This window comes from Alosa alosa, chromosome 3 (assembly GCF_017589495.1).
Source record: "Alosa alosa isolate M-15738 ecotype Scorff River chromosome 3, AALO_Geno_1.1, whole genome shotgun sequence".
In the NCBI taxonomy this organism is placed as follows: Eukaryota; Metazoa; Chordata; class Actinopteri; order Clupeiformes; family Clupeidae; genus Alosa; species Alosa alosa.
The window spans coordinates 22287058-22312260 of record NC_063191.1 but is presented as its reverse complement, the minus strand read 5'-3'; the positions used below and the strand labels follow the sequence as shown (position 1 = coordinate 22312260).

General features: G+C 47.7%; 1 protein-coding gene across 22 annotated transcripts in view; it reads right to left on the bottom strand.

Annotated features, from left to right (window-relative positions):
- map2 (microtubule-associated protein 2) overlaps positions 1-25203 on the bottom strand; it is an 87739-nt gene that overhangs the window by 21121 nt on the left and 41415 nt on the right. For 14 of the 22 annotated variants that reach the window (XM_048238260.1, XM_048238266.1, XM_048238250.1 and 11 more), the window contains exons 4-8: positions 13376-13598; positions 6764-6868; positions 4589-4663; positions 2688-2903; positions 412-750 (exon numbers count right to left, since the gene is read on the bottom strand). In XM_048238260.1, coding sequence (XP_048094217.1) covers positions 412-750; positions 2688-2903; positions 4589-4663; positions 6764-6868; positions 13376-13565 — 925 coding nt within the window. In that variant the 5' untranslated portion in view covers positions 13566-13598. Of the gene's footprint in view, positions 1-411; positions 751-2687; positions 2904-4588; positions 4664-6763; positions 6869-9213; positions 9477-13375; positions 13599-25203 lie in introns of those variants that run through there. The other 8 variants (XM_048238267.1, XM_048238268.1, XM_048238253.1 and 5 more) reach the window with 7 other exon arrangements.

Here is a 25203-nt window from a genome sequence, read left to right as displayed (position 1 = left end):
GGCAATGTAGCTGGCAAAATGATACATAGCGATGGAATACAACTAATGAGGGAAAGTCAGCCTGGCAGTGTAAGCATCAAGAGAGATAGAGAGAACAGTAAGACTGCAGCATAGCCAGCATACTTGACAGCTGCATTAGAAATAGCGATTAGGAACAGATAATGAAACAAGGAGAGTAAAGGAAAGAGAGTATGAGAAAATAACAGGAAAAGCTGTTGCCACGGAAGCAAATCACCAGCAAGCCTGTGTTGCCTTGCAGCTTCAGCAGAGACTTGTTTTGCAATCTTTGCAGCATTTGCAATGTTTGCAACGTTTGCAGCATTCGTCCACATTCACTTATATTAGAGCTAAACTGCTGGATTTGGGTCGGACGGGGAGAAAACATGCCGGCTAATAGCGGGGAGGACACACCTTCCTCGGGCCTCTCCTCCCACCCTGACTCATCGCTTCTCCCGTTTGATTCTTCCGGGGCGGCACTAACTGCCTCCGCCTCAGTCACGGCCTGCAGGCTGGGCTCAGCCTGGGCTTCGCCTATGACCTCGGCCTGCTCTAGGAGCTCGGCTTGGGGTCCCTGCTCAGGTTCCTCCCCACTCCACTGCTCCTCTGGCTCCTCAAAAGCTGCTGCTGTTGCTGCTGCTGCTGCAGTATCCTCCTCCTCCTCCTCCTCCATTCCCAACTCCAACTCCTCCAAATCCTCCATCTCCTCCTCCTCCTTCTCGGCAGTTGTAAGAGCCTCTACGGTCTCTTCTTCTTAAAGAGGGGGGGAAAGGGGAGACATCACGACTACAGACAACACAGACTTGGGCTACATGGATAGGGATAATAGGAACACTTTCAGCTCAGTTGACGTGAATGCCTATAAAAGAAATCTTTACAAACGCACAACACTAACAGAAAACAAAATGTCTGAATGAGGTTTGCCTCTGACCCAGTTGCTGTTGAAATGTGGAAGACTGTTAATCATGCAGTGAGAGTTGAGTGACACATTAATTGGCCCCGCTGCTATAACTCTTTTTTTTCTTTTTTTTCTTACCTCTGTTATGTTTACATTAGTGGTATACAGAGACACACACAGCACCTTACAACTATTTTTATGGCTCTCAGGTTGAGTATACAATTTCAAAATAAAAGCTTTGCATAATCAAGTGTATGTTACAGTATATAGCTTATGCAACCATGTGTAACCTCGTGCAGCCAGGGGACTTGGTCCACACAAGAGACATTCCAGGTCATAAACAGTCATATTTAGACTTGGGAAACGGCCAACAATCTGTGCTGCGGCAAGGCCTGCAGCCTAATCAGATGTCTCTGGATTGACAATCTTCCATTAACTGCATGAGAAAATGAATAGCTGCCCCATGAATTATAAACCAAAATCTTCAGCACTGCATCATCCTGACAGAGAGAGAGGCAAATCCTCAGTACATTTAGTTAGTTTACCTCCCATCGGGGGCAGTATATTTTATAATAACCACACTGGTTGCCTGTGGCTGTGTGTGACTGTATCTGTGCGTGACTGCACACAACTATAAAAGTGCTAATAAGCAAAGCCGTGTGACATCCCTGAGTCTGACATTTGATGATGTCTGATCCAGCAGCAGGACACTACCGCTGGCTGGGACGCTTTAGTGCCCGAGCTGTCAGCTGGACGTCGAGGTGTAAACTCGTAAATCCAGCTTAGAAGAGGGTAGCGCCTCCGTGACGGATGCCGGGGGACTGAGTGAGTGTGTGCAGCCGGGTCAGCAGGGTGGCACAGTGGGGGGCATAAAGAGACCCCGGGGCGGGGGGGGGAGCAGTGACAGGCAGGGTCTGAGCCTTAACAAGAGAAAACTGACAAAAGAGAATGTCAGAATTGGGTTCTTTTCAGGGATGTTGCTGTAATCATTTCAAACAGCATGTCTGTGTGAGTATGTGTGTGTGTGTGAGAGAGAGAGAGAGTGCATGTGTGTGTGTGTGTGTGTGTGTGTGTGTATGTATGCCATGAATGAGAGAGCTGAAAGCTGTCCTGTGATCTACAGCGCGTGTACATCAGCAGGCGGGCCACAGGGGCAGGGGCAGGATGGACAAGGGCGGAGCCTTCACTAGGATGAGGGACACACATACAGAGGGACGCACACACAGACATGGACAGACTGGCCACAGTCATGACAAACAGAGGAGGTATCAAAATGGGCACGCAATGAGCATGCACAACCACAACCGCTGATGCCAGAAGTCATTTGGACCGCACGTATATCGTTTTTTTTGTGCTAATTTGAAAAGGTATATTATGAACATAAATTATACCATGAATAGAATTGGAAACACAAGTGCACAGACCAGACTAAATTAGTAGCTAAATTCTTGTCTGTATAGAATAGTGTAGCTCTGATGTGTTTTGAGTTGATGGATATCTGAGGCTCAAAAACGATTTACTAGGGACCAAATGACTTGGATATAACAGAGAGGAGGAAGAACATAAACCAAAAAAACGAATCGCAGACGTCACCGATTTGAAACATCACACAACGCAACAGACACAGGGGCCAAGGACCAAGGTGGTGAAGAAAAACGAAAGAGAGAAGAAAGCCCAAAGAGAACAGGGGGATTGGAGCGAGGGCAAAGGAAAAAAAGAGGAGGAGAGGAGGAGTGAAGAGGTAAAAACAAAAGAAGGTAAGAATGGCGGAGAGGAACCATGCGTGGTTCACCTTCGATCTGTCTAAATGCGGCGGCCTGCCCTGAGGGGCGAGAGCCAGACCGCGTCCACTCAGGGCTGAACAAAGGGTGCTCATAGTACTCCTCGTCGGAGTGGTAGGGGTCATCCTCAGGCACAGACACAGAGATGGAGGGGGCGAGGAACTTGCACCTCTCGCGAGAATTTTGGAAGCGTCGGAGAGGCCCAGCCTCCTCCTCATCCCCTACATCTACAAACAGACACAAGGAAAAGAACTGCAAGGAAATCTGGACACGGAGGAGGAAGGAGAGATACAGTGAGAGGGAAAGGAGAGGATCAAAAAGGGAGAAAGGTGAAGAAGAAAAAGGGATGGTGTGAGCAGGGCTGGGGGAAGTTGGGAAATGTAGTTTTTTAGGAATGATGAGGAAATGGTAGGAGGGATTAGAAAAGAGTTCAGGAGAAAGAGGGAGAGACAAAGTGACAGAGATTAAGAGAAAACGACACAAAGACACACAGGACAGTGACCAGAAACACAAAGGTGCTACAGGGGATGGTAGAGGACCATGCTCAGTGCCATTCAATCTCTGTGGAACTGCAAAGACTACAGATGAAACTCTATGGAGACACATTAATGATTGTAGACTGTGTGTGTGAGTGTGTGTGTGTGTGTGTGTGTGTGTGTGTGAGTGTGTGTGTGTGTGTGTGTGTGTGTGTGTGTGTGTGTGTGTGTGTGTGTTAGAGTGTGTGTGAGTGTGTGTGTGTGTGTGTGTGCGTGTGTGTGTGTGCCACTGTAATTATATGTGCTCTATAGGAATATATGACTAAGTGAAGTGAATAACTCTAGACTCTCACCCTAGTCTTATGTAATCGCTGGAAAATCCTCTTTTTTTTAGAGGATTTCAGTTCTGTTTTGTGTACTGTTTCACTACCATGAAAACTGAGCTGCAGTCAAAGCATGGCTTTCCTTCCCACAAGAAGTTTCTGGGGGTCAAAAGGTCTGCAGGAGACTGAAGACAGACAGGCCAACTTAAACAAACAAACAAAGACACAAGCACAGGCCCACAACAAGAAAAACATGAACAGCTACTACCACAGAACATGCATAACTTAAGACAAGAGGACAAAGAAGAGGGAAACCAAAAAATAGTCCAAAGGGCAGTCAACAGGCTATTTCAGGGCTTTGGAGAAGAAACCAAAAGAGGGAATGAGAAAAATCATGAATGGGTATTCCAAACACCTGCCCATCTCAACCACTGTCTTTGTGTCACTGGTCCAAAGAGACACACATACTAGTAAGTGGCCAGTCTCAAATGGACAGGTGTTTGGAGCAATACATGAAGAGAAGGTGTTAAGATCTCATGCATATACACCATGTCCAGCATTCATACTGCAACTCTTTGGTTTGATCAGGGTTGGGTGGCGGGAGGTTGGGTTTGGGTGGGTATGGTCTTGTTTCGTGGGCAATACACAGGGTTTGGGTGGGGGTAACCTCTAATAGTCAAAAGATGAGGATGAGACCATGTCTTGTACTTGGTGGAAGATGGCAAGAAGGAGAAGGAGGAGACCGCATCTTTGAATGTGAACAAAAATATGAACAGATTCTTCAGAGCACGTCTCTCTTGTCTGCTCTCAGGCAGAGGCCAAAGTGACCTCTTGGTCAACATGGAAGCACCAAATATGTTCTCCTCTGAGTTTTTGGACCGCGGGGCAGAGCCCTTCTTCCAGAAGGAGAGCACAAGATGTCAGGACTGTAGGACATGAGTACACTGTGAGGCCTCCCCATTGGGGGGAGAGGGGGAGAGGAAAAAAAAACACACACATCTCGTACGGGACACCATTTTGTATAGCAAGACACACTCACACCGAGTGGTTTTCATTCTCACACGCTCTCGCACACCATCTCTCTGTGTCCAGCGGACTGACCACAGGCCCTACCTGGCTCCAGGGGTCCAAAGTGCTCCGCAGCAGGTGAGGGCGGAGGAGACGGAGGGAGATTGGCAGAGTCCTCAACTTCAGGGCCGAGAAGAACCGACGAGAGAGAAAAGGAGAGAGTGTTGGAGGAAAGTTAAAAAAAGCAGCTTCAGATCAACAGGGGTGGGGTGAGTTGGGGTTATAGTTGGGGTGGAGGGAAGGGGGTGGGGGCTGCTTTTTTCTTCTGTGTGCTGAGTTTAGAGCAGAATAAGCTGGGAGCCGTGATTCTGCTGGTGAAGGCTTTGCTGCGCCTAATCCTTTGAGCGGCTCTGACAGTACTACTGAACATCAAGAGGATGATCACAAAAAAGTGAGTTCTCCTCTTTCTTTTGCTGAGTCAATTCTCAACAGGGGGGGCATTCTGTTCCATTTCAGCTAAAAACTTGGTTATATGTCATTTAAATCCACAATAAGCCCGTATCTCCATATTATAAATTGAGGGCTTTCTGACAGTTGGCATTCATTGAATGTTTGCTGCATATAAACATATATTTACTGTGCTTACACTTGAAATGGAAGCCCTGTTTGAAAACATGACGCAGAGACATGACCACCAAACAACCATTCTAACAAGCAATAAAAAAGTGGGAAGTCAAGCGGAGAAAATAACTTGAAACTCATAATTTTAGCTGAAGCGTAAACAACATGGCACAGTGGCATGCAGCCACAATCTAGGCACACACACACAAAATCCATCACACAACCCAATGGCTGACAAAGGAGAAAGAGGGCTAACAGAGTGGCGTCTTTCTGATGCTGGCATAGAGCATGGGGCTGGGCATAGAGCATAGAGCATGGGGCTGGGCATAGAGCATGGGGCTGGGGCTGGGCATAGAGCATGGGGCTGGGGCTGGGCATAGAGCATGGGGCTGGGCATAGGGCATGGGGCTGGGGCTGGGCATAGAGCATGGGGCTGGGCATAGGGCATGGGGCTGGGGCTGGGCATAGAGCATGGGGCTGGGCATAGAGCATGGGGCTGGGGCTGGGCATAGAGCATGGGGCTGGGCATAGAGCATGGGGCTGGGCATAGAGCATGGGGCTGGGCATAGGGCATAGAGCATGGGGCTGGGCATAGAGCATGGGGCTGGGGCTGGGGCTGGGCATAGGGCATGGGGCTGGGGAGAGGTGCAGGGAGCCAACAGCTGTCAGAGCGGATCTCAGTAAGAGCAGAGAAGAGAGGAGAAGAGAAGAGAAGAGAAGAGAAGAGAAGAGAAGAGAAGAGAAGAGCCCTCTGCAGCCGCAGCGCTCGTGCCCAGACACGGAGGAAGGGGTGAGCCCGACCCTCTGAGCCTGCAGCATCCTTCACACGTCCACCCCCTGCACATCATACTCTATCAAAGTATCAGGACACACGGTTTAGTATGTGGTGTTTTCTGTTACCCTTCGGCTGCAAGGTTTCTCCAAGAAACATCATCTGAAACTGTCGCCCCTACACACGGCAATTCAGACTATTTTCCCTTGTAGTGCCCCGATGGTGGAACGACTTACTAAGTGTTACCAGAGAGTTTAAGAGGCTCTTAAAGACCCAACTCTTCCAAGACTTTGGATAAAAGTGTTTTCTACAAGAAGATATGTAAATCTATGAAAGCAAATTAGCCAGATTGTTCTCTGCAGGTAATCATTGGTCAGCTTCAGTGCTTTTAAAAACCTCATTGGTGCTCAGGCTATAAAGAACATACAGATGCACGCAAGTGATCTTAGTGATTGGGCGATTCAACAACATTAACACCTCATAGGCATACACACGCATACACACACACACACACACACACACACACACACACACGCACACACACACACAAACACACACAGTGAAAAACACACAAAACCTTTGCAGGTAATGCAATACTTGTGTCTATTACAGCTTCACACATGTTGCACTGCATGGCAAGCACAGTCTTAGCCTGGCTAGCGCCACCACTTCTCAATGAGACAGGCTAGCACAGTCTTAGCCTGGCTAGCGCCACCACTTCTCAATGAGACAGGCTAGCACAGTCTATAATGTTTCAGACAACACAACTATTTAATAAATCCAGTGTAGAGAGTGATGGACCTGAGGCAAGGCAGATTTGGCAGCGCAGCTAAAGGGCCTGTTACACAGGGACAGGGGTGCGGTGCGGTGAGGTGCGGTGGACCTACCTGAGGGAATCCTGACGGCACTGCCTGGATGAAGCTCCTGCTCTCCCTTCAGCACTGCCACCGCCTCAGCTGTCACCTCCTGCACAATCCGTGCTGACACTTGTTCTGTAAACACACACACACACACACACACACACACACACCTACATTAACACTTCTTCCCTAAAAACCTACATTCAAGGATGATTCATTAGCACACAATATACTGACAAATCCCATTTTTCAGATGTCTTATCAAAGTCTATTTTAAACTTTTTACTGTAATTAAATATTTAACTGTTATTCAAAATCTTTGCCTCAATGTTAAATCAGAAAAGACATTAATAGATCTGTACTTTAGGAACAGATATAGTCATCATGGAAATGACATCTGAACAGGGTGACAGCTAAAACACCAGGGAGACCAATACCACTTCAGTTAATTGAGGTTCACCTCTAAACCTTCCTTGTTAAGTATAAAAATAAGCTCTATTACTCTGAGTGGATCTCAGAGTGCAATTACCCGCAACCGTTAACTGGAGTCAGTTTTCAGAAATGGCTTTGGGGGAAAAAAACTTTACAGCAAATTTGAGAAAATATAAAACCTTGCACAGAAGTTTGCTAATATTTTTGGTTACCATGAACCATTTCTTAACTAGAGGTAATAAGCAGTGTGGAATTCTGAAGGTGAGAATAGAGAGCACATTACATCAACATCAACAATAACCAAATAAAAATCATGAAACTTCAGCCTCAACAATAGCTTTCAATATACTACCTACTCTCAATGAATGTTAGTACCAGGATCCTACATGTGACACGCTAACCTTGAAACATCTTATGTACCAGAGTTTTCAAGTTACTGTAATCAGACATGTAGTATCAGAGCAGCTCTCAAAATCCCTGCTGTACTGCTAAAGATAGTGCCACTGTGCTGACTGATGTGGTCAAGGATAAGGTGAAGGTCATAAGGGTTTTATTCGGATCTGATGTCTTCAGTTCATGTGATGTAACATCCACACAGTCACTTGATGACAGAGGACATCACACATGGGTAAGGACAGGAGAGGAGAAAGACGTGCGTGTGTGTGTTTGTGCTGTTAGTGTGTGTGTGTGTGTGTGTGTGTGTGTGTGTGTGTGTGTGTGTGTGTGTGTGTGTGTTCGCTCCACACCTGTGCCAGTGGCTCACAGAAAGAGAGCCGTGATGGCTGGAGAGTGGTGGAGCAGTTTCCTCCTACTCAGTGGTGTGCGTGTGCGCCATTTGACAAGGATTAGTCATGTGGCTCTCTTGTTATTGTGCTTTCAGGCTCTCTCAGGCACAGCAGCTTCCACCCACTTGGTGTACACCCACACACACATTTACACATGCGCATGCATGCATGACCACACACACACACACACACACACACACACACACACACAGGAAAGGGGCATTCTGCTGGAACACTCACACCCCAAATCACACCAAACCTGACTTGACCTCATCATCCAGATGGGGAGGAGGGTCTCTGTAGTCTCCCGCAGTGCACGACTCGCTGCACACATCCGCCACCTCATCTCTCTCCGGCCACCGGGGATGAGCGCATTATAAAATAAAGCACTTCCCATACTGTGAGGGTCTGAGGTGTTCCAGCTTTAAGGTACCGCTAAATTAGAGCCATCCATTCCCTCTGTCAGATTTCATATTGATTCATCCAGCCCTCTGCTAGCACACTAGTCTATTCAGGGCTGCTCTTTAAAAGTGTCTGACCTAAAGCTCTGAGTGGAGGACATGGAAGGTACCAGAAGAACACTCCACAATTTAGCCACCACAATTTCGTCTCATATTCCTCCCAGCAGATAAGAGGATAGAGTAAGCAGCTAGAGAAACACCGCTAGTAGAGCGAGGCTCAACGCTCGTCCTCTTTGTCCTCTTGGCAGCATGGATGTGTCTCTGTGACTTCCTCCGACAACTCCATTATATCACTCTGGAAGGGCCATGTCTGGAAGGGCCAAACTGTTTGTCAATGTCTTTTGTCTCTAGCGGACAGAACAGAGTGTCGCCCCAATGCTGAGCAACCCAACCACCACCCCCCCCCTTCCTCCTTTCTACAGCCCAGGATGAGCCATGCCTCGCCTGCTAAAAAGACGCCGCTTTCAGACAGGCAAACGACTCACGTCCTCAAAACATCAGCGCACCCTCCTCCACTCACTCTGCTCATGCATACAGACGTCACAGACTAACAAGGTCACTTAAGCATAACATTCTGAGTCTTCTCACTCCCAACAATGTCAACTTAACAGTTTCATTTCAAGATCCATTTCTCATTTCTGTAACTGTGCAGTTATAACATCAACAACAAAGTACGACTGCTTACAAAGACAACCTTCACAGTCACCTAACAGATACATGGTGGTTACCTGAGTCACCACAGGCTACATGGTGGTCAACTGAGTGGACAGGCTTTGTCCCTAAAAACCATGCAGCTTACCTCACCAGTCCACTCTCCCAGGAGATGGGGATGCTGAAGAGCATGTGGCGGTCAGCCAGCTACCCTGTGAAGTGTGTCTCAACAGACCGACATGACATCGCTGAAATATCTCTGGGCACAAAGGTGCCAGCTGAGGAAAACGACTGCCGATCCGCACTGCCCAAAAGTCGTGTCTGGTTGTTTGTCTGCCGGAGGCAATTGTGTACCACAGGGTGGGTGTCTAAGTGTCTGTCTGTGTGAGTGTGTCTGTGTTTGTGTGTGTGTGTGTCTGTGTGTGTGTATGTGTGTGTGTGTGTGTGAAAAAAAGGAGGAGACAGGTTGCTGGTTGCTATGAAGAGGAGGGGAGCTGGTCGACAGGAGCCCTGTGCCAAAACTCCTTTTGCCATGAAGTGCCGAGCTGTTGCCACAGCAACACGCCACCTCAGCCCCATTTCAAAGGGCTCCCAGCATGCTGTACAGGCACTGCACAGAGGCTTTGGGATGGAGGCTTACCATGCTTAAAGCTACAAGAACAAGCGCAAGCTTTAAACCAGCTATACAGGGCTATGCTACGTCCTGTTACTCAAATGTCTGCTGGCTCGCCCACTTTTACGTCACAGACTTCACAAACTCTTCTAGGCTTAACTTACAGCTCTCTCTCACACACACAGCAACTAATCCAGGTGTGTGCTTTCCTTATTTAAGTGCAAAGCCATGTGCCCATATCACAGGTGTGTGTGTGTGTGTGTGTGTGTGTGTGTGTGTGTGTGTGTGTGTGTGTGTGTGTGTGTGTGTGTGTGTGTGTGTGTGTGTGTGTGGAGGGCAATGACGACAGCTGAAAACATCCTGAGGATCCAGTGACTCTGCTGTACGGGGAAAAACACTTCAATATTCTGACATTGTCTCCGACCCAGTGGAGGTTGTTCACCAGTCCAGCCCCATCTGCATTCGTCACCGTAACCCTCTAGAGCAGCTGTCGCAACCCGCCACTCCCCTCCTCCTCTCCTCCTCTCCTCCTCAACTTCTTTATTCCCCCTTTTTTAATCCCCCTCCCACACTTATCTCTTTCTCCTCATATAAAGCAACATCAGGAAAGCCAATTTCTTGCTTGAATGGCTCTCAGGCATCTGGAGTGCCCAGGCCAACCCCCTAAACCCCAACACCGACCCTCCCCTGCCAAGGGCCCTGCCCTCAGAAATCACAGCTTCACACTGCCAGAAAAGCCAGGGAGATTTCCGCTGCCACCACCAGGTCAAGAACCCGGTCGCCTTGGGACGCCTCTGAGAGAAGCGCGGCACACGGTAAAAAAAAACACTGAGCTGACGGTGATACGGCTCAGCGTTCCCCAAGTGTCTCGAGAGCTCCCGACGCGATATGAGACCTCATAGCACACAAGTCTATCAATTATTCATGGGGTTATGAATGAGAGGAATGGACTGGGATTCTCCTTTTGCTTTTTTTGCTTTATTTTTTTGAAGGCGACGGCTCCTGGAAGAGCCGACGTTAATGAGCGGAGCCTGGGAATGAGCCGCACTTCTCACCACAGAACAACATTAGAGGCATTAGCTGCCACCGCGTGCTCCAGGAACATCACTCACTGCCACCAGCTCATGCTGCACTGCTTTCTGCCTGGCTGGGCTGCTCCGCTCCGCGCCGTATTAAGTATTTATGTGCCTGACAAGGGAGAGCCGCGATGAGTTACACGCGAGGCAGAAATTGCTAGAAGTCAAGTGACATTAATATACTGCCTTTCCCAAAAAAGGAAAGGTGGACCACAATGACTAAGCAAAGTACCAGTTAGACTAGGAAATAATTGTAATGTAGAAATGGAAACTCTGTTTAGATTATAATAAGGTCCAGACTCCCTTGCTGATGTCTGTCACTCATTGGGTCATTAACAATAGCTACAACTGACCAGATGTAGATGGACAGTGTAGATCTGGGCAGAGACTCCCCATGGAAAGGCCTCCATACATTTTGATAAAGCCATGAGGGAGTGTGGCAGCGGGCAGGCTTGTGGTGGGGGTAGTGACCAGGCGTATCCAGTGGAGATGTGTGTGCTGAGCCTGGGCCAGTGTGGGCTCCCTGCTGCTAGGCGAGCCTCGTTACTGAGCCATCACTCCCTCACACAGCTGCACAGGCACAGGCTCTGCAGGAGCCAGCTGAGAGGAGTGAGGAAGAGGAGGGACGGGATGAAGATGAAGGGAAGACCCTGACAGGACACGCTGCGTTCTGTTCCCCCAAACCACCCCCACCCATGTCATCAGTGAGCTGTTGTTCTCTCATCCCAACATCCGTCCTTCTACTCGTCTTTCCATCTGTCCGTTCTCTCTTCCACAGAATAATTCCGACAGGAACAATTCGCTCAACCACCCCAGGCTGATGGTCCACAACAAAACAATCCTTTGTAACCAGAGAATCCTTCACATCTATCTCCAGCCATGAAAAAAAAAAACTCTTGGACTAGTTAACTCTAATTTTGCAGGGGTTGGTAATTAAAAGCTCTGTGGTCTACTGGGAGCCTTAGCTGGGAGGGCTAGACACGAGCTGGTGTTTGTGAAACACTCTTTTTGGATGTTTGTTTTTCCTCCCTTGTGGTTTACTCTATTAGGCAGTGGATATTGCACCATTCTGCCAGCATTAACTAGGAGGTAGGGAGGGATAAAGGCCTTAGTAAGCACTATTTATGAATAGGTTTTGCACAGGAGCGTGTGTGTGTGTGTGTGTGTGTGTGTGTGTGTGTGTGTGTGTGTGTGTGTGTGTGTGTGTGTATTTGTTTAGTCTGTCTGTCAGATCAAATCAAGTCACAAAGACAACACAGAAAACATGTATGTCTGCATGTAAGCTTGTGTTTGTCTGTTAATCACTTAGTTTGTGCACATTAAGTGGAGTGCTTACACACACACGTGTGTGTGTTTGTGTGTGTGTGTGTGTGTGCATATGTGTCATGTTGACTCCTGCTGTGTGGGCGTACATCTCAGCACTACTTCATACACCATCATTACCACCAAAGCAATTAAGGGTGTGTATCCTGCCACCTCCTCCTCCACCACCACTTCCCCGAGAGCACAAAAGCCAGCCAGCGCTCAGCACTTACATCCTCTCGGCCCTCGTTGCCATGGCAGCATCTCCCCTACAATTTCCTTCTTCCCTTTTTTCTTCCCGCCGCACTTTTTGTTCAACATCCTGCAATCTTTTTGCCTTCACCTCGCTATTTTTTGGTGACATGAAAAGAACGCGCCACCTCCCTCTCCCACCCGTGCTCACGAGTGAGCCCCGTCTCATTTCGGCAGGGTGGCCACATTAGCCAGCTTCCCCTGGGCAGCAGCACCAGCGATGCCTGTCTTTTGAGGCCTGACAGGACCCCCAATGGCCCATTCAACTCTGTGACTAACTAACAAAAAGTGCCACAGGCCTAATCCCAGTTCCGCTGTATGGAATATGATGCGATGGGCACGTGGCCAGGGCAAACAGGGACAATCAGAGCTTCTCCTTCATTTATTCTCAGGCTAATGGAGCCCCTCACCATCATGGCAATGCATTAAGACAAACTGGCTGTGCACAGCAGTATGAATGCTTCCTTGCGGATGATCCATCATATTGGTTCATTACGGAGAGGCGAACCGCGAGCATCGAGGGGACGCAGCGCAGCTTTTATGGATCTGCGCTGAAACCGCCGCTGTTCACCCCTCCACATGTCTGCAGTTCCAGCAGCACGCAGTTTGTCAATGTGTCACAGTCGCATCATTGTGAGCTGACCTCTGACCTGTTTTAATGAAAATGAGCTATGAGCTACAGGCATAGCTTAGCAGAGCACAGGCTCCGTAATGCAGGTACAGCATATGAGTTAAAGGGGTTATCTACGGGCCACTACATAAAGAACTGCTTCCATTACATAACATTGAATTTCACACATTGTGCAGCAACCACACCTCCTGAATTACATTCATGGGCTTTTTTTTTCTATATTGTCAGGCCACACAGCATGCTAATAAGCATTCACTTTTAAAAAGCATACCAAACTTGGAAATTATCATTTCTACTCATTTTATGACACTGTTATGCCATACACATCCCCCCTAAAAGGACAGTTTAAAATCACAACAGTGGAGCGTCTTGCTCCATGCAGTAACTGCAGCATTGCAGCACTGACATTCCAGGCGCAGGGGTTAGACTGGCTCACCTGCCGTGACTGCATGTCCAGAGGACAGGTCGCCGTTGAAGCCGTTCTCCTTGGGACCTCCGGGCTGGCACGCCCGGTAGGAGGGGGAGAAGCCGTTCTCCCCGTGAGCAGCAGAGGCCGGGGGGCCCTGGGCCCCTCCTGGGGAAGCCCACTGTGGGGCGCTGTCATCGGGTTGCCGACCGTCTGCCATTGGGACCAGAGGGGAAGGGGTCACTCCTTACTGCTGGAGAGAGAGAGAGACAGAGAGAGAGAGAGAGAGAGAGAGAGAGAAGAAGGTCCTGGTCAGTGAGCGCAGTGTTTTTCAAAGTGGGGGCCAGGGCCCCCTAGGGGGCCGCGAGGGGGTGCCAGGGGGGCCTCAGCAAGTTGGAGGGAAAAACTAGATGTACCGCATAGCGGTACAAAATATGACCGCCGCTCAGTCCTGGACATCCGTTCCGCGAAAATAAATCACACTTCAATTTGTCTCCATATTTTACTCCATCCCCCACTCTTGAAACTTTTGTGTATGCTTGTTTGGCATGCCTGAGTGTGTGTGTGCGGCTGCACAGAAAGTAGCCTACTGGTGCTGAAAAGGTGAATAGATTGTAGAATAGCCAAAGAAGATGTAGCATTGTTATAAAACCTTTAAAATCTCTAAACAATCACAAGTAGGGCAGTTCATCACAGTTCATCCATTGCAACTGGATTGATGAAAGGTCACTTACACCTGTAGGCTACATTGTATTTGGGAAAAGCAAAAGGTATCAGCATAATTTTATTTATTTATTTATTTATTTTTTATGTATTTATAAACAAAAACATCTCTGTCAGTTCCATGCCGTTTTCAACAGCTATCAAAAACAAAGGTCATTTTGGATGGATGGATGTGTCTTCTTCTACATAAGATTTTAGTCATCTTTAGTTCATGTAATACTTTATTGTCAATGCACAAATTAAGTAACAGTAGTCTGAAACGTTATTGTTAATGCACAAATTAAGTAACAGTAGTCTGAAACGAAATGCTGTTTTACATCTAACCAGTGGTGCAAATAACTGACATGTCCAAATGGGCCTTGATGAAATGCGTCGCTAGACTGTTCATACACATTTTAACGGGCCAAAGTTGAAGAGCTATTGTCCGTTATTGTTAGCAAATATAGGCTGATTCATGTTCCCTTGCATTGTGTAACTGAGGTCCATGGCTAGTCTGGCTTTCATCAGACCAAGCTCAATCTTTTAAGAAATCAAAAATAAATAGCGGGCAGATCAGGCTGGGTTCACCCAGCCTAGTCCATAGGCACCGATATTGTTTAATTTTTCGATTGAGATATACATTTACAACATAAATTGCTGGCTATTCTAAATGCAAAAATGCATCAGGGAGTTATGACAAAACGGTAACTAACAAACTAGATCCTAATAGAAAGCTGTTAGCTTCCCTCTCAAGCTAGGATTATAAGGTAGGCCTATTTACAACATAAATTGTCAATAGGCTATGCTGGCAGTAAAACCAAGCACAAATAAAATCTCCTTTGGAAACCAATGGACTTTACGCCTTACAGTATCAAGCGGACTTAAACTGCCATATCGATGATGGATGAATATTTATTTTGGCTTTTTTAATCCTACTGAATTTGTAATTATGTATCGAAAAGTTGTAATAACATTCACGCACTAGCTCCATGAGTCAAGGAAAGCCAGGTCAATCATACACATAAAATTTGGTGCAATGAAGTAGCCACTTCTAAATGGGACCCACTACACAGTAGCTTAAGGTGTTTTGCTAAAGCAGCCATAATGAAAAATGAAGGTGACATTGTTTGGATACTTCCACACATAAATTGTCACGTGAAACCAATGGCTTTTTTACAGTTAATTTCACAGACTACAACTACCAAGCTGGAATCAAAGCACATCGATTCCCCTCTCACACCCTGCACGCACTTAAAAACAAAAAAAAACAGGCGCCTCAGTCTCACGCGATGTATAGGCAAAACTGTATCAGACCGGTGTAACGTTGGTAAATCTTCCATTGCACAGAATAATTTTGTAGCACGCAATACATGACAGTCGAAAGATACAAACAGTGCTGCTATACATTTGCTTGGTATAACCGCATTTATAGTTTTCTACAAATGCAATCAATCAAATGCCTCCATCACTTAACCAACGCTTAACGGTAACATTACCTAGGTCCTTACTGATATTACAAGATTAACGTACCTGCAGTAAAACCAAGCATGTCCGATAAACATCCTCAGATTTATTTCGGCTTCAAGAAGAAATGGGAATTACACTTCATGTGAACATCGCCCCTATCCTTATTATATGCTATAGCTATGTAAATTACAGTCCTTGTAGGAAGCGTCCCATTGTTTTTCCAACCCACTTTTAACTTCCAACAAAATTACGCCTCACTGCAACGATCGCCATCTAGTGGACAAACGACTACTTATCGCCAATACTGAAAATGCAGCCATGATGATGATGAATATTTATTTTGGCTTTCTTTTAATCCTACTGAATTTGTAATTATGTATCGGCCGTTCTAATACCGATAGTATGTGGGTGCCTGTGTGTGTACAGGCCAATGAGTGTACAGTCACTAAATGTACACATAACCTAATTTTTTTAGACCCCCATGGATGAAATTCTACTTAAACTTGGCATACCCTCAGAGAATGCCAGGTCAATCATACACATAAAAATTTGGTGCAGTTCTGAACATCTTAACTGAAGATAGGGGCGATTAAAGCAGAATAATATTGCATTTTCATTTTTTACCGGGGGGTGGGGGTGCAAATCACAAATGAGTGATTATGAGCCAGGTTGATGTGGGCCCTTGAGACCAACATACCATAAAAGATTCTTCATCCTCAGTGCCACGGTTCAGGTAGTTATTTAGGAAAAACTGTTTTTTTTTTTTATGGTTCAGGGGCCCAGCACGGGGTGGGGGTGGGGGTGGTGGTGGTCCCCGGGACTAAATGAAATCTTTCCGTAAAAGTCTAGTGGGGCTACATACCCACCAAATTTCATGTACCCCGGTGGTTCGGTGTCCCGGATATCAATGACCAAAAATTCAGGGAGTAGATGACGGGAAAAATTCTTGAATTGTGTGCATGTGTGCGTGTACAAATTTGTGTTTATGTGTGTGGGTGTGTGTGTGTGTGTGTGTGTGCGTGCTTGTGTGTTTGCCTCGCGATGTGTGTTTGTGCATGTGCATGTGCATGCATGCGCATATGTCTACTGTGTGAGTATGTGTCATAATTATGATTACTGTAAATGTATGTATGTGCGTGTGTATCTGTTTATGCACATGTGTGCACATGGAATGGGTTAACATGACCCCTGGAGGCAAACATAACGGAAAAATTGGTCATCCTAGGCCCTACAGTTCTTAAGATATTCACAGAGAACTGTGTCTGCCCTACCCTCCTTTCGGGGGGTCCAGTCCAGAGGGGGAGGGCTACAGATCAAAACGAAGAATGACGGTTCCATGCTATCCATGTGGGGGTACATGCCCACCAAGTTTTGTGTACCCCGGTCTTTCAGTGTCCCGGGACTCATTGATCGGAAATTTGGGCATGCGAAAAAGAAAAAAAAAAAAAAAAAAAAAAAAAAAATCTGACTAAACCTATATGACCGCTGCTTCGCTGCGCGGCGGTCATAATAATTATTAGATTAGCTTAATGTATTTTTACATTTGCCGTAGTATTGTCAATGGGTTTAATTAATAAAACATCAAGGGGGTCCTTGGCCAAAACCTAGTGGAAAAGGCCTTGTCGTGGAAAAGTTTGGGAATCCCTGAGTTAGCTAACAGACATGTGCAAATGAGATTGAGGCTAATGCAATCAGCCGGCAGCAGCCTGAGAGGCCTTGAGAGGTGCGAGGGGCCTTAATGGGGTCACATGATGAGGCTTGATCAGACACCGGAGACGATCGGGGGGAGCTGCACACACCCAGAATTAAATGGCCTAAGTGGAGATACTGAGAGGGGATGACAGCGCTTATCATTTATATTCACCACAAGCACTCACACCTCTCACATGTCAGCTTCGCTGTGTGTGCAAGTGTGGATGAGTGTGTGTGTGTGTGTGTGTGTGTGTGTGTGTGTGTGTGTGTGTGTGGGTGTGTGAGTGTGTGTGTGTGTGTGTGTGTGTGTGTGTGTGTGTGACTAAGTGAGAGTGGAACAGGGAGAAAGAGAGAGAGAGAAAGAAAGAGAGGGGAAGTTAAGTGCAACGCGGGCATCGAGAGTGTCCATCTTTGTGAGGAGTAGAATAGCTCCACAGCCCCCTGCATCCTTTCTCTATCGATCTCTCTCTGGTGAGAGCCTGTGCATCAGAGCCAGTGAGCTGAACTGAAGTGCAGGCTGCACACACAGAGCCAAAGAGCCTCCCGCATGGAACACGGCCAGCACGGCCAGCACAGGCACACAGGCCTCCACAGTATGATAGAGAGCTCCAGTATGCTCCCTCTGTACCGTCAACAGCTTCTCCTAAAGCATTTGCTCTTCAGAGTCCGTGCTGACATATACGCATTTGTGCACTTTGATTAAACGCTCTTTCGATGCATAACAAACTGACTTTAGGGAGCAAGTATTTCATCATGTGAAACACACAGAGAAATGCTGCCGTACTCTGCGTTTACTCATGAAGCCACCCTCACAAGCTGAGCTGACAGTAACAGAGAGGCTCCGTCTCCTTGATATGGACTCTTAGTCTGATGCAGAGACGGAGAGTCATGAGGGACAAACTTAAGCACCTGCAATAAATATTCTCTGCCAATGACAGAGGGAGCTTTCAGCAGGAGAGGAGAGGGAAGGAAATTAGAGGAGAGAAAAAAGGATTCCAAGAGAAAAGAGTGCAGGAGACAAGATGAGTTAAGAGGAGGATATGAGAAGGTGGGAGAGGGGGAATTCAGTAGAGAAGAAAAGAGAAGAGAAGAGAAGAGTAGAGAAGAGAGGACAGGGGAGCAGACTTAGGTCAAGGATAGAGACAGGGCACAGCAGAGGAGAGAAGAAAAAGAATAAAGGACAGGAGTGAAGAGAGAAGAGAAGAGAGAAGAGGGGAGTTGAAGAGACAGGGTGGGGGTAAGGGGGGAGGGGGTGAGCACATTAATGGAATGGCCTTTTGGAGTGCTGGCATGCATAAGATGAGAAGAGAACAAAAGAGAAAAGGAAAGGAAAGAAAAGCAGGCCCGTACATCTCGTTTGTCCTCCGTCACTGGGCAGAGCGTCTGGAAGGCTGGTGTGGCCTCTCACAGGCTCACTGAAGCCACGCGCTCCTGCCACAGCCGCCATTAGAGACGCGGGCGATTTCTTAATTACTTTCCTTCTCTCTCCATCTTCCTTTATTTTTCTCTATCTCCCACTCCCTCTCTCTCTCTCTCTCTCTCACTCTGTCTCTCTGAGGGATGTAGGACGAGGTCGTGTGTGTGTGTGCACTAGACGGAGACAAGCATGGCTGTGAGCGGAGATCAAATCGTTTTTCATTGCTACAGATGGAGAGGCTCCCCTGTGCTCAGATTTCTCTTTGATCAGGATGGTGCCACTTCACTGAGACACATCCAAAACCCCCCAAAGTCATTTCTGCCTGAACGTTTTCCCCACCACACACACACACACACACACACACACACACAGGGTTGTAGTGGAGGTTAAATGCAAGTAAACACAGTTTATCCACCTCTGAAATTTCAGAAATAGAGTTTATCCAACTCTTATCAGAGTTTATCCACCTCTCAAAAGAGTTTATTCACCAATTGCAACTTTTAACATTTGGGGTGGGACCAATGCTGGACACTAGACTTCCATTCCTAACTCAGGCCCTCATGGCAAACAAACAGGCAAATAAGGCCTTCATTATGAATTCATTTGGTGTTTGCCAAGGCACCATTTTCTTCTGAAGTGTTTGAAGTGAAAGTGATCAATCCTATTTAACAGCATCGCCTTCCTGATCGATCGGTGCAGTATACACAGCAGTTATGCTAGGGCATCAATAAAAGAAGCTTATTAAGCTATGATATTTATACTAGAAGATTGTCTGGGAATGAAGTTATGAGGAGGATTTTTTAAAGAAAAAAATGGCAAGGTGGGATAGGGAGAGATGGAGAGAGAAATTGAAGTTAGCAACCAGAAAAGCCTTGGTGCATGCAGGCTTCAGAGTTTGACTGCCTTATACAGCTCAGCATGTCCTTCACCTAAAAAAGAGCATTCCAGCAATGACGGAAGTAGAGGGTGTTACATAAAGTGCTCAATGGACTTGATTACACTGATTCACCATTGTCTTTGTGCCAAAGGATTTTCATATAGCATGCATACACAAACGCACACAAACGTGCAAACGCACACACACACACACACACACACACACACACACACACACACACACACACACACACACACAGAGAAGAGACAATTCAATAGCGAACAGCCTAAGATGGCGACGCTGAGTCACAACATTCAAGCACCCAGTAGCAGTGGCATGAGGAGGGTGGTGTGTGTGGTGTGCCTGTCAGTGGGGAGGGAGCTGGAGAACAAGGAGTCAGGAGAACAAATTACCAGCCTATCATTTATATCCACCCTCATATTCACTTTGTGCAGCACACTAAATACATGTGTATTAATCACCCTTCATAAAATCTGTCCTCAGATCAGTGACGAGGCCCTAAGTGCACGCGGCCGTTCCTGGAATCATCATTTGTAAGACGTCTCCCACACAAAGGGCCCTATTCTGCTGCAGTGTCTCCCCGTGTCCCTTCAGGGTCGTAAAGAAACAGCCTCTCACCGCAGTGCACCGATAAATCTCAACCTGGGAATCAAGCCTCTGTTTATTTATAAGAGGCCCTGACCAGCCGCTCCCTAAGAAGGCTTGCCCTAATATATCCACTCCTGTTATTAGACAAGCTGTAAAATAGGACCTATCTCTCTCTCTCTCTCTCTCTCTCTTTCTCTCCCCTCTCTCTCTCTCTCTCCCTCTTTCTTTCTCTTTCTCTCTCTCTCTCTCCTCCCTCTGTCTCTTCCCTGTTCTACCCCTCTAGGCGCCAGCAGCTGAAGTCTGCCATCAAGGTCACATTCAGCATCTCTGAGGCAGACCTCCAGGCCTGACCACAAACATACACACAGGGCTGGCCGCCGGGCGCTGAGCACCAGGAGCACAGCCTTGCAGAGCGGGATAGTCCCGGAGCCAAGCCGAGCGCCCGCCGAGCTGACGAGGCGTGCTGTGACCAGCCGAGGGGGAGAGAGAGAGAGAGGGACCCATCTGGCCAAACTACACCCCCTGGTGGGCCTCTGTTGAACTCCAGTCCATTGGCAGAGGCAGGTGAAGGTTGAATGGGGAGTTGAATGTGTGTGTGTGTGTGTGTGTGTGTGTGTGTGTGTGTGTGTGTGTGTGTGTGTGTGTGTTGTGTCTGGGGCTGGAGAGGGTTGCCTTACACCTGGGCGTGGAGCCAACGTTAAGGGCCGCCTGACTGCTGACTCTGTCTCCAGAGCGGATGTGTCAAAGCCTGGCTGCAGGGGCCACCAGGACTGGGCACAAGCGCAGTCCCACGGGAGTCGACCACATCGAAGGGTGGAAAGTGATGGACATAAACGTTAATGTCTGTGCCAGACAAAAGAAAATACCACAAATAGAAACACTAAGAGGCTTTGGAATGAGAGGCTATCAGTTTCAAAAAGAGAGCGAACACAACTGCCACCACTCATACACGCCCATTTAAGGATGGCACTGCTCTGAGAAGTAGACAACTTCAGTGATAAGAGAGGCCTTGTTGGCATGGCAACCTTCTCCCCCATCCGAAGCAAGGCGTGGGTCTGAGAGGAGATGGCGGATGACAGCGGTGGGGGCCTTTCAAGAGAGCGCTCTCCTCTCCTCTCCTCTCCGCTCCTCCTCTCTTCTCCTGTCCTCCCGCCTACACTCTACTCAGACGTCAGCCACGTCACACGCACCCCATATTAACACTCTCCAACTCTCCTCTAGAATTAGCAAGTCACGCTCCAACAAGTATCCAGTGCTAGACAACAAACTGAACAGCAAAACATCCCCTTCCTTCCAAATCTACCTCAGACACTCAACAAAAGGGCCATTATGCCAGAAAGAATAGAAAAGTTTTTTTTAAGCCCCCGTGTCTGGACGATGTGTGTGCTTTTTTTTCTATTGTTATTCTGCCTCCTCTGTGGATGGGCAAAATTACTTTCGGTTCCATTAGCTCAGCCAGAGCAGAAGCCAGTGTAAGGACAGGGCCACAAGCATGTGCAAATGACAGGCTGTCTCCTCCTATTAGCCTCCCGTACCATGACACTGCAGGGGAGAGGGGGGCCTGTCTGAGCCTTCTGCATGGGGGGAGCTCCATCACCGGGATGGGACTGGGGACCTTCAGGGGCCTTCAGCAGCACCCCCCTCCATACACACTTCAGTCCACTCACATATGCACACACAAACAGAGACACACAGACACACACACATCAGTCCACTCACACACACACCCACACACACACACACGCACACACACACACACACACACACACACACACACACACACAGAGAGAGACATTAGTCCACTCACATACACACACACACACACACACACACTCCCCCCTTCCCTGGAAAAGAAAGTACACCCTCAGAAACTGGGTTGATCATCACGCCTCCCCGAGTGCTGGCCAGAATCTCAGTGTGTGTGGTGCATTGTGGGAGCCAAAAAAAAAAATCCCCCAAGATGCCAACCTGCCTCCAGGTTCCTCCGAAGAAGAAATGACCAATCAGAGCACAGAGAAGAGGGGAGTGTGGGTGGGGCTGACGGGCAGAAGTGATGAAAGGTCGGGAGGCCACGTACGAACCCGTGAGGGCTCTGTTAGTCCTGGCCTTTTAGGACATTCAGGACAAGGCTGGCCACTCTGTTCTCACAGGACAGGGCCTTTGGCTTTATTTAGTTACTCAGTGACCTCAGATACTCAGTTTACTTGAGATGGCCTGAAAGGATAGACACATCAGTCAAAGTCAGAGCCAACAGCTCTTGTTGTTTAAATCTATATGATTTAGGATGACAGCCATAAACTAGACACAGCTACCACATCAGATCAGATACAAAGTAGTTACTATAATGCACTCACCATTCACACTTTGAATCTGACAATTTGATTTAAGCCAATTGCACACGGAGCAGAGGTGGTGAAACTGCATTTGTGGATAAGTGAGTACAGAGAGTGAGCCCATATCAAATGTGGGAGGAGGACTCCAGACTCGGAGCTCATCAGTAGCCCCGGTTACGTCTGTCAGAGGACGACAACATCGTCCCTCTCGTCTCACCACACTGATACAGATAAGTCAATGTCCCCTTCTCCCGACTTGCCTGTGATTGGTGGAGGGGCTGGGTGGTGTGTTAGTGCGAGCCTCCGCTGCAGATGGAAGTGACAGCACTGACCTTCTTTTTTTTTCTCACTGGGATGAGATGCTGTGGCTGACAGGAGAGCTGCTTCCGCTCTTTTTCTCCCGGAATTTCAAAGGCTGTCGACCGAAATCAGCACAAATCTGCCTGGCACTGGCTAATGTAGGGAGCTGGAGATTGGCGCTGGCTCTGGGTTTTCACCTCCACTCGTCTTACCCACCACCCCCCAAAAAAACAGCCCACCCGTGGGTCTTCTAGAGCTGGGTGTTTGTGATGTGCCGACAAGTCCTATTCCCCCAGATGAATGGGTGACTGTGACTGCCCACTCATTCAGACTCTCTTCAAAGGACACTCAAGGACTCAAGGACTATCGCTCTTTTGCTGTTTTCAAAACTCTCTCAGCTGTGCATTTGTTGGTGAATTGAAATCAGGCACCATGCAAAACTATTAACATTCTCAGTGATAACATTACACCCATTTCACAAATGATTCTCCGAGGGCCTTTGTATGTCTTTAAAGACTATAACATGTGATGGGCTGTGTGACCGTGCACAGGAAGGTGATGGCAAAGCACAGAGAATGTACATGTGACACCACTGGCACTTCCTCCTCTTCTTCCTTCCTCACTCCTCCCTCTATTCTTCCTCTCCTTTCTTCCTCCTCCTCCTCCTCCATAGCTGCCCTCACAGACTAAGAGTGGAGAGAGGCTGCTGCATTGCAGAGCTCACCCCCAACCTCCAACCACCTCTCTCTCTCTCTCTCTTGCTCTATCTCTTTCCCTCTCTCTCTCTCTTGCTCTATCTCTATCTCTTTCCCCTCTCTCTCTCTCTTGCTCTATCTCTTCCCCCCCCTCTCTCTCTTTCTCTATCTCTTCCCCCCCTCTCTCTCTCTTACTCTATCTCTTTCCCTCTCTCTCTCGCTCTATCTCTATCTCTTTCCCCTCTCTCTCTCTCTCTCTTGCTCTATCTCTTCCCCCTCAGCCCCTCAGATTGAAGGAGGACAATGGCAGCGACAGGAGCCCCGGGCACATGGGGAAGCGCCAGGCCTGTCGTGGCCCTGGGATAAAGCAGCCTCCACAGCAGCCCTGCACTGGGGCCGAGGGAGAGATGAGGGAGTGGCCGCAGCGTGCTCCCCAGCAGACCTCTGCAGTGAGGGAGAGCCGCCCAGCACCCTGCCTCAGAGAGACAATCAGCCTGCCTATCAGACAATAGCAGCTCAGCACTGGGGATGCTTTCTGACAAAAAAAAATCTTTCAGACACCCTTAGAACTGGAGGCAGTGTGTGCGTATACAGGTGGTGAGATCGGATGAGAGACCGCACCACAACACTGGCTACAGACACTGGGATGCATCATGGTCTGGACCTGGTTTGGTAGATGTAGATGGCCCACCATATCTGGACTCATCCCAGAGTCCTCCTCTCTCTCTGGTCAGGTCCTGGTCTCCAGGAGGATGCCACGGTGAACGTGACACTCAGTGTTTGTTTTTCCACTGCACCTCTCAATAATTCACCCCAGCACAGCCACAGTGTCAGCAGTAGGAAACCCCCATTCACAGAGCCATGTAAGCAATCAGCCCCAGGCCGTGCTGCCGCCAATGCTCATCCTGGGAGCCCCGGAGTGGACAGGAGTGACATGACATGCGGAACAACCTTTGCTCATCTGGGTACACACAGCGGTTGGCCATTTTAAAGTGGTCCAGAAGACAACACAAGTGCAGGTCTCATAAATATACTAATGGTACTATTTGTGTAAAAATAACAAAAGTTACTAAAATGATCAATTATTATCTCCAAAATAGCAATGCATACCATGTATGGTGAGTTTAATGAGGCAACACACAGACAGAAGAATCTCAACAGCCAATTCTCACTCACTTACTTGAAATAACTAGAAAATGGCAGAGAGCAACAAGGATAAATGGTAGCCACTATAAGCCACTATAAACAACTTTGTACAGTGGAATGGAACATTGTGGTAAAAATATACATATCAATATTCCGTCACATTATGCAGTTCTGTGTGTTCTTTGCTGCTGGTTCTTTTGTATTCCCCACAGTTATTGCAAGTTGGATCGTTCACGGTCTGGGTCTTTCCACTTTCTCCTTATGACAAAATGCAATTATACCCAGTCTGTTCTATAACTGCACACTCCAGCTTCATTCCACATTCTGTCTCCAAACAATGAGGCAAAGGCTCAGTCTTGTTTTACTACACACACAAACACACACAGTTGAGAGAGAGAGAGAGAGAGAGAGAGAGAGAGAGAGAGAGAGAGAGTGGGGAGAGAAACTGACGTGAAACAGGCTTCATACACTGTTGCATAACAGTGGGGCTGATATATGTGCCGCCTTTGGGCCTGATATTGATGCTAGTCCGGTCTAAAGGTTGTGTGAAGGCACATAGAATGGGGAAGTCTCAGTGGCGAGCGTTAGGCAGGGCAGCATTTACTGGTGCCTCATCAGAC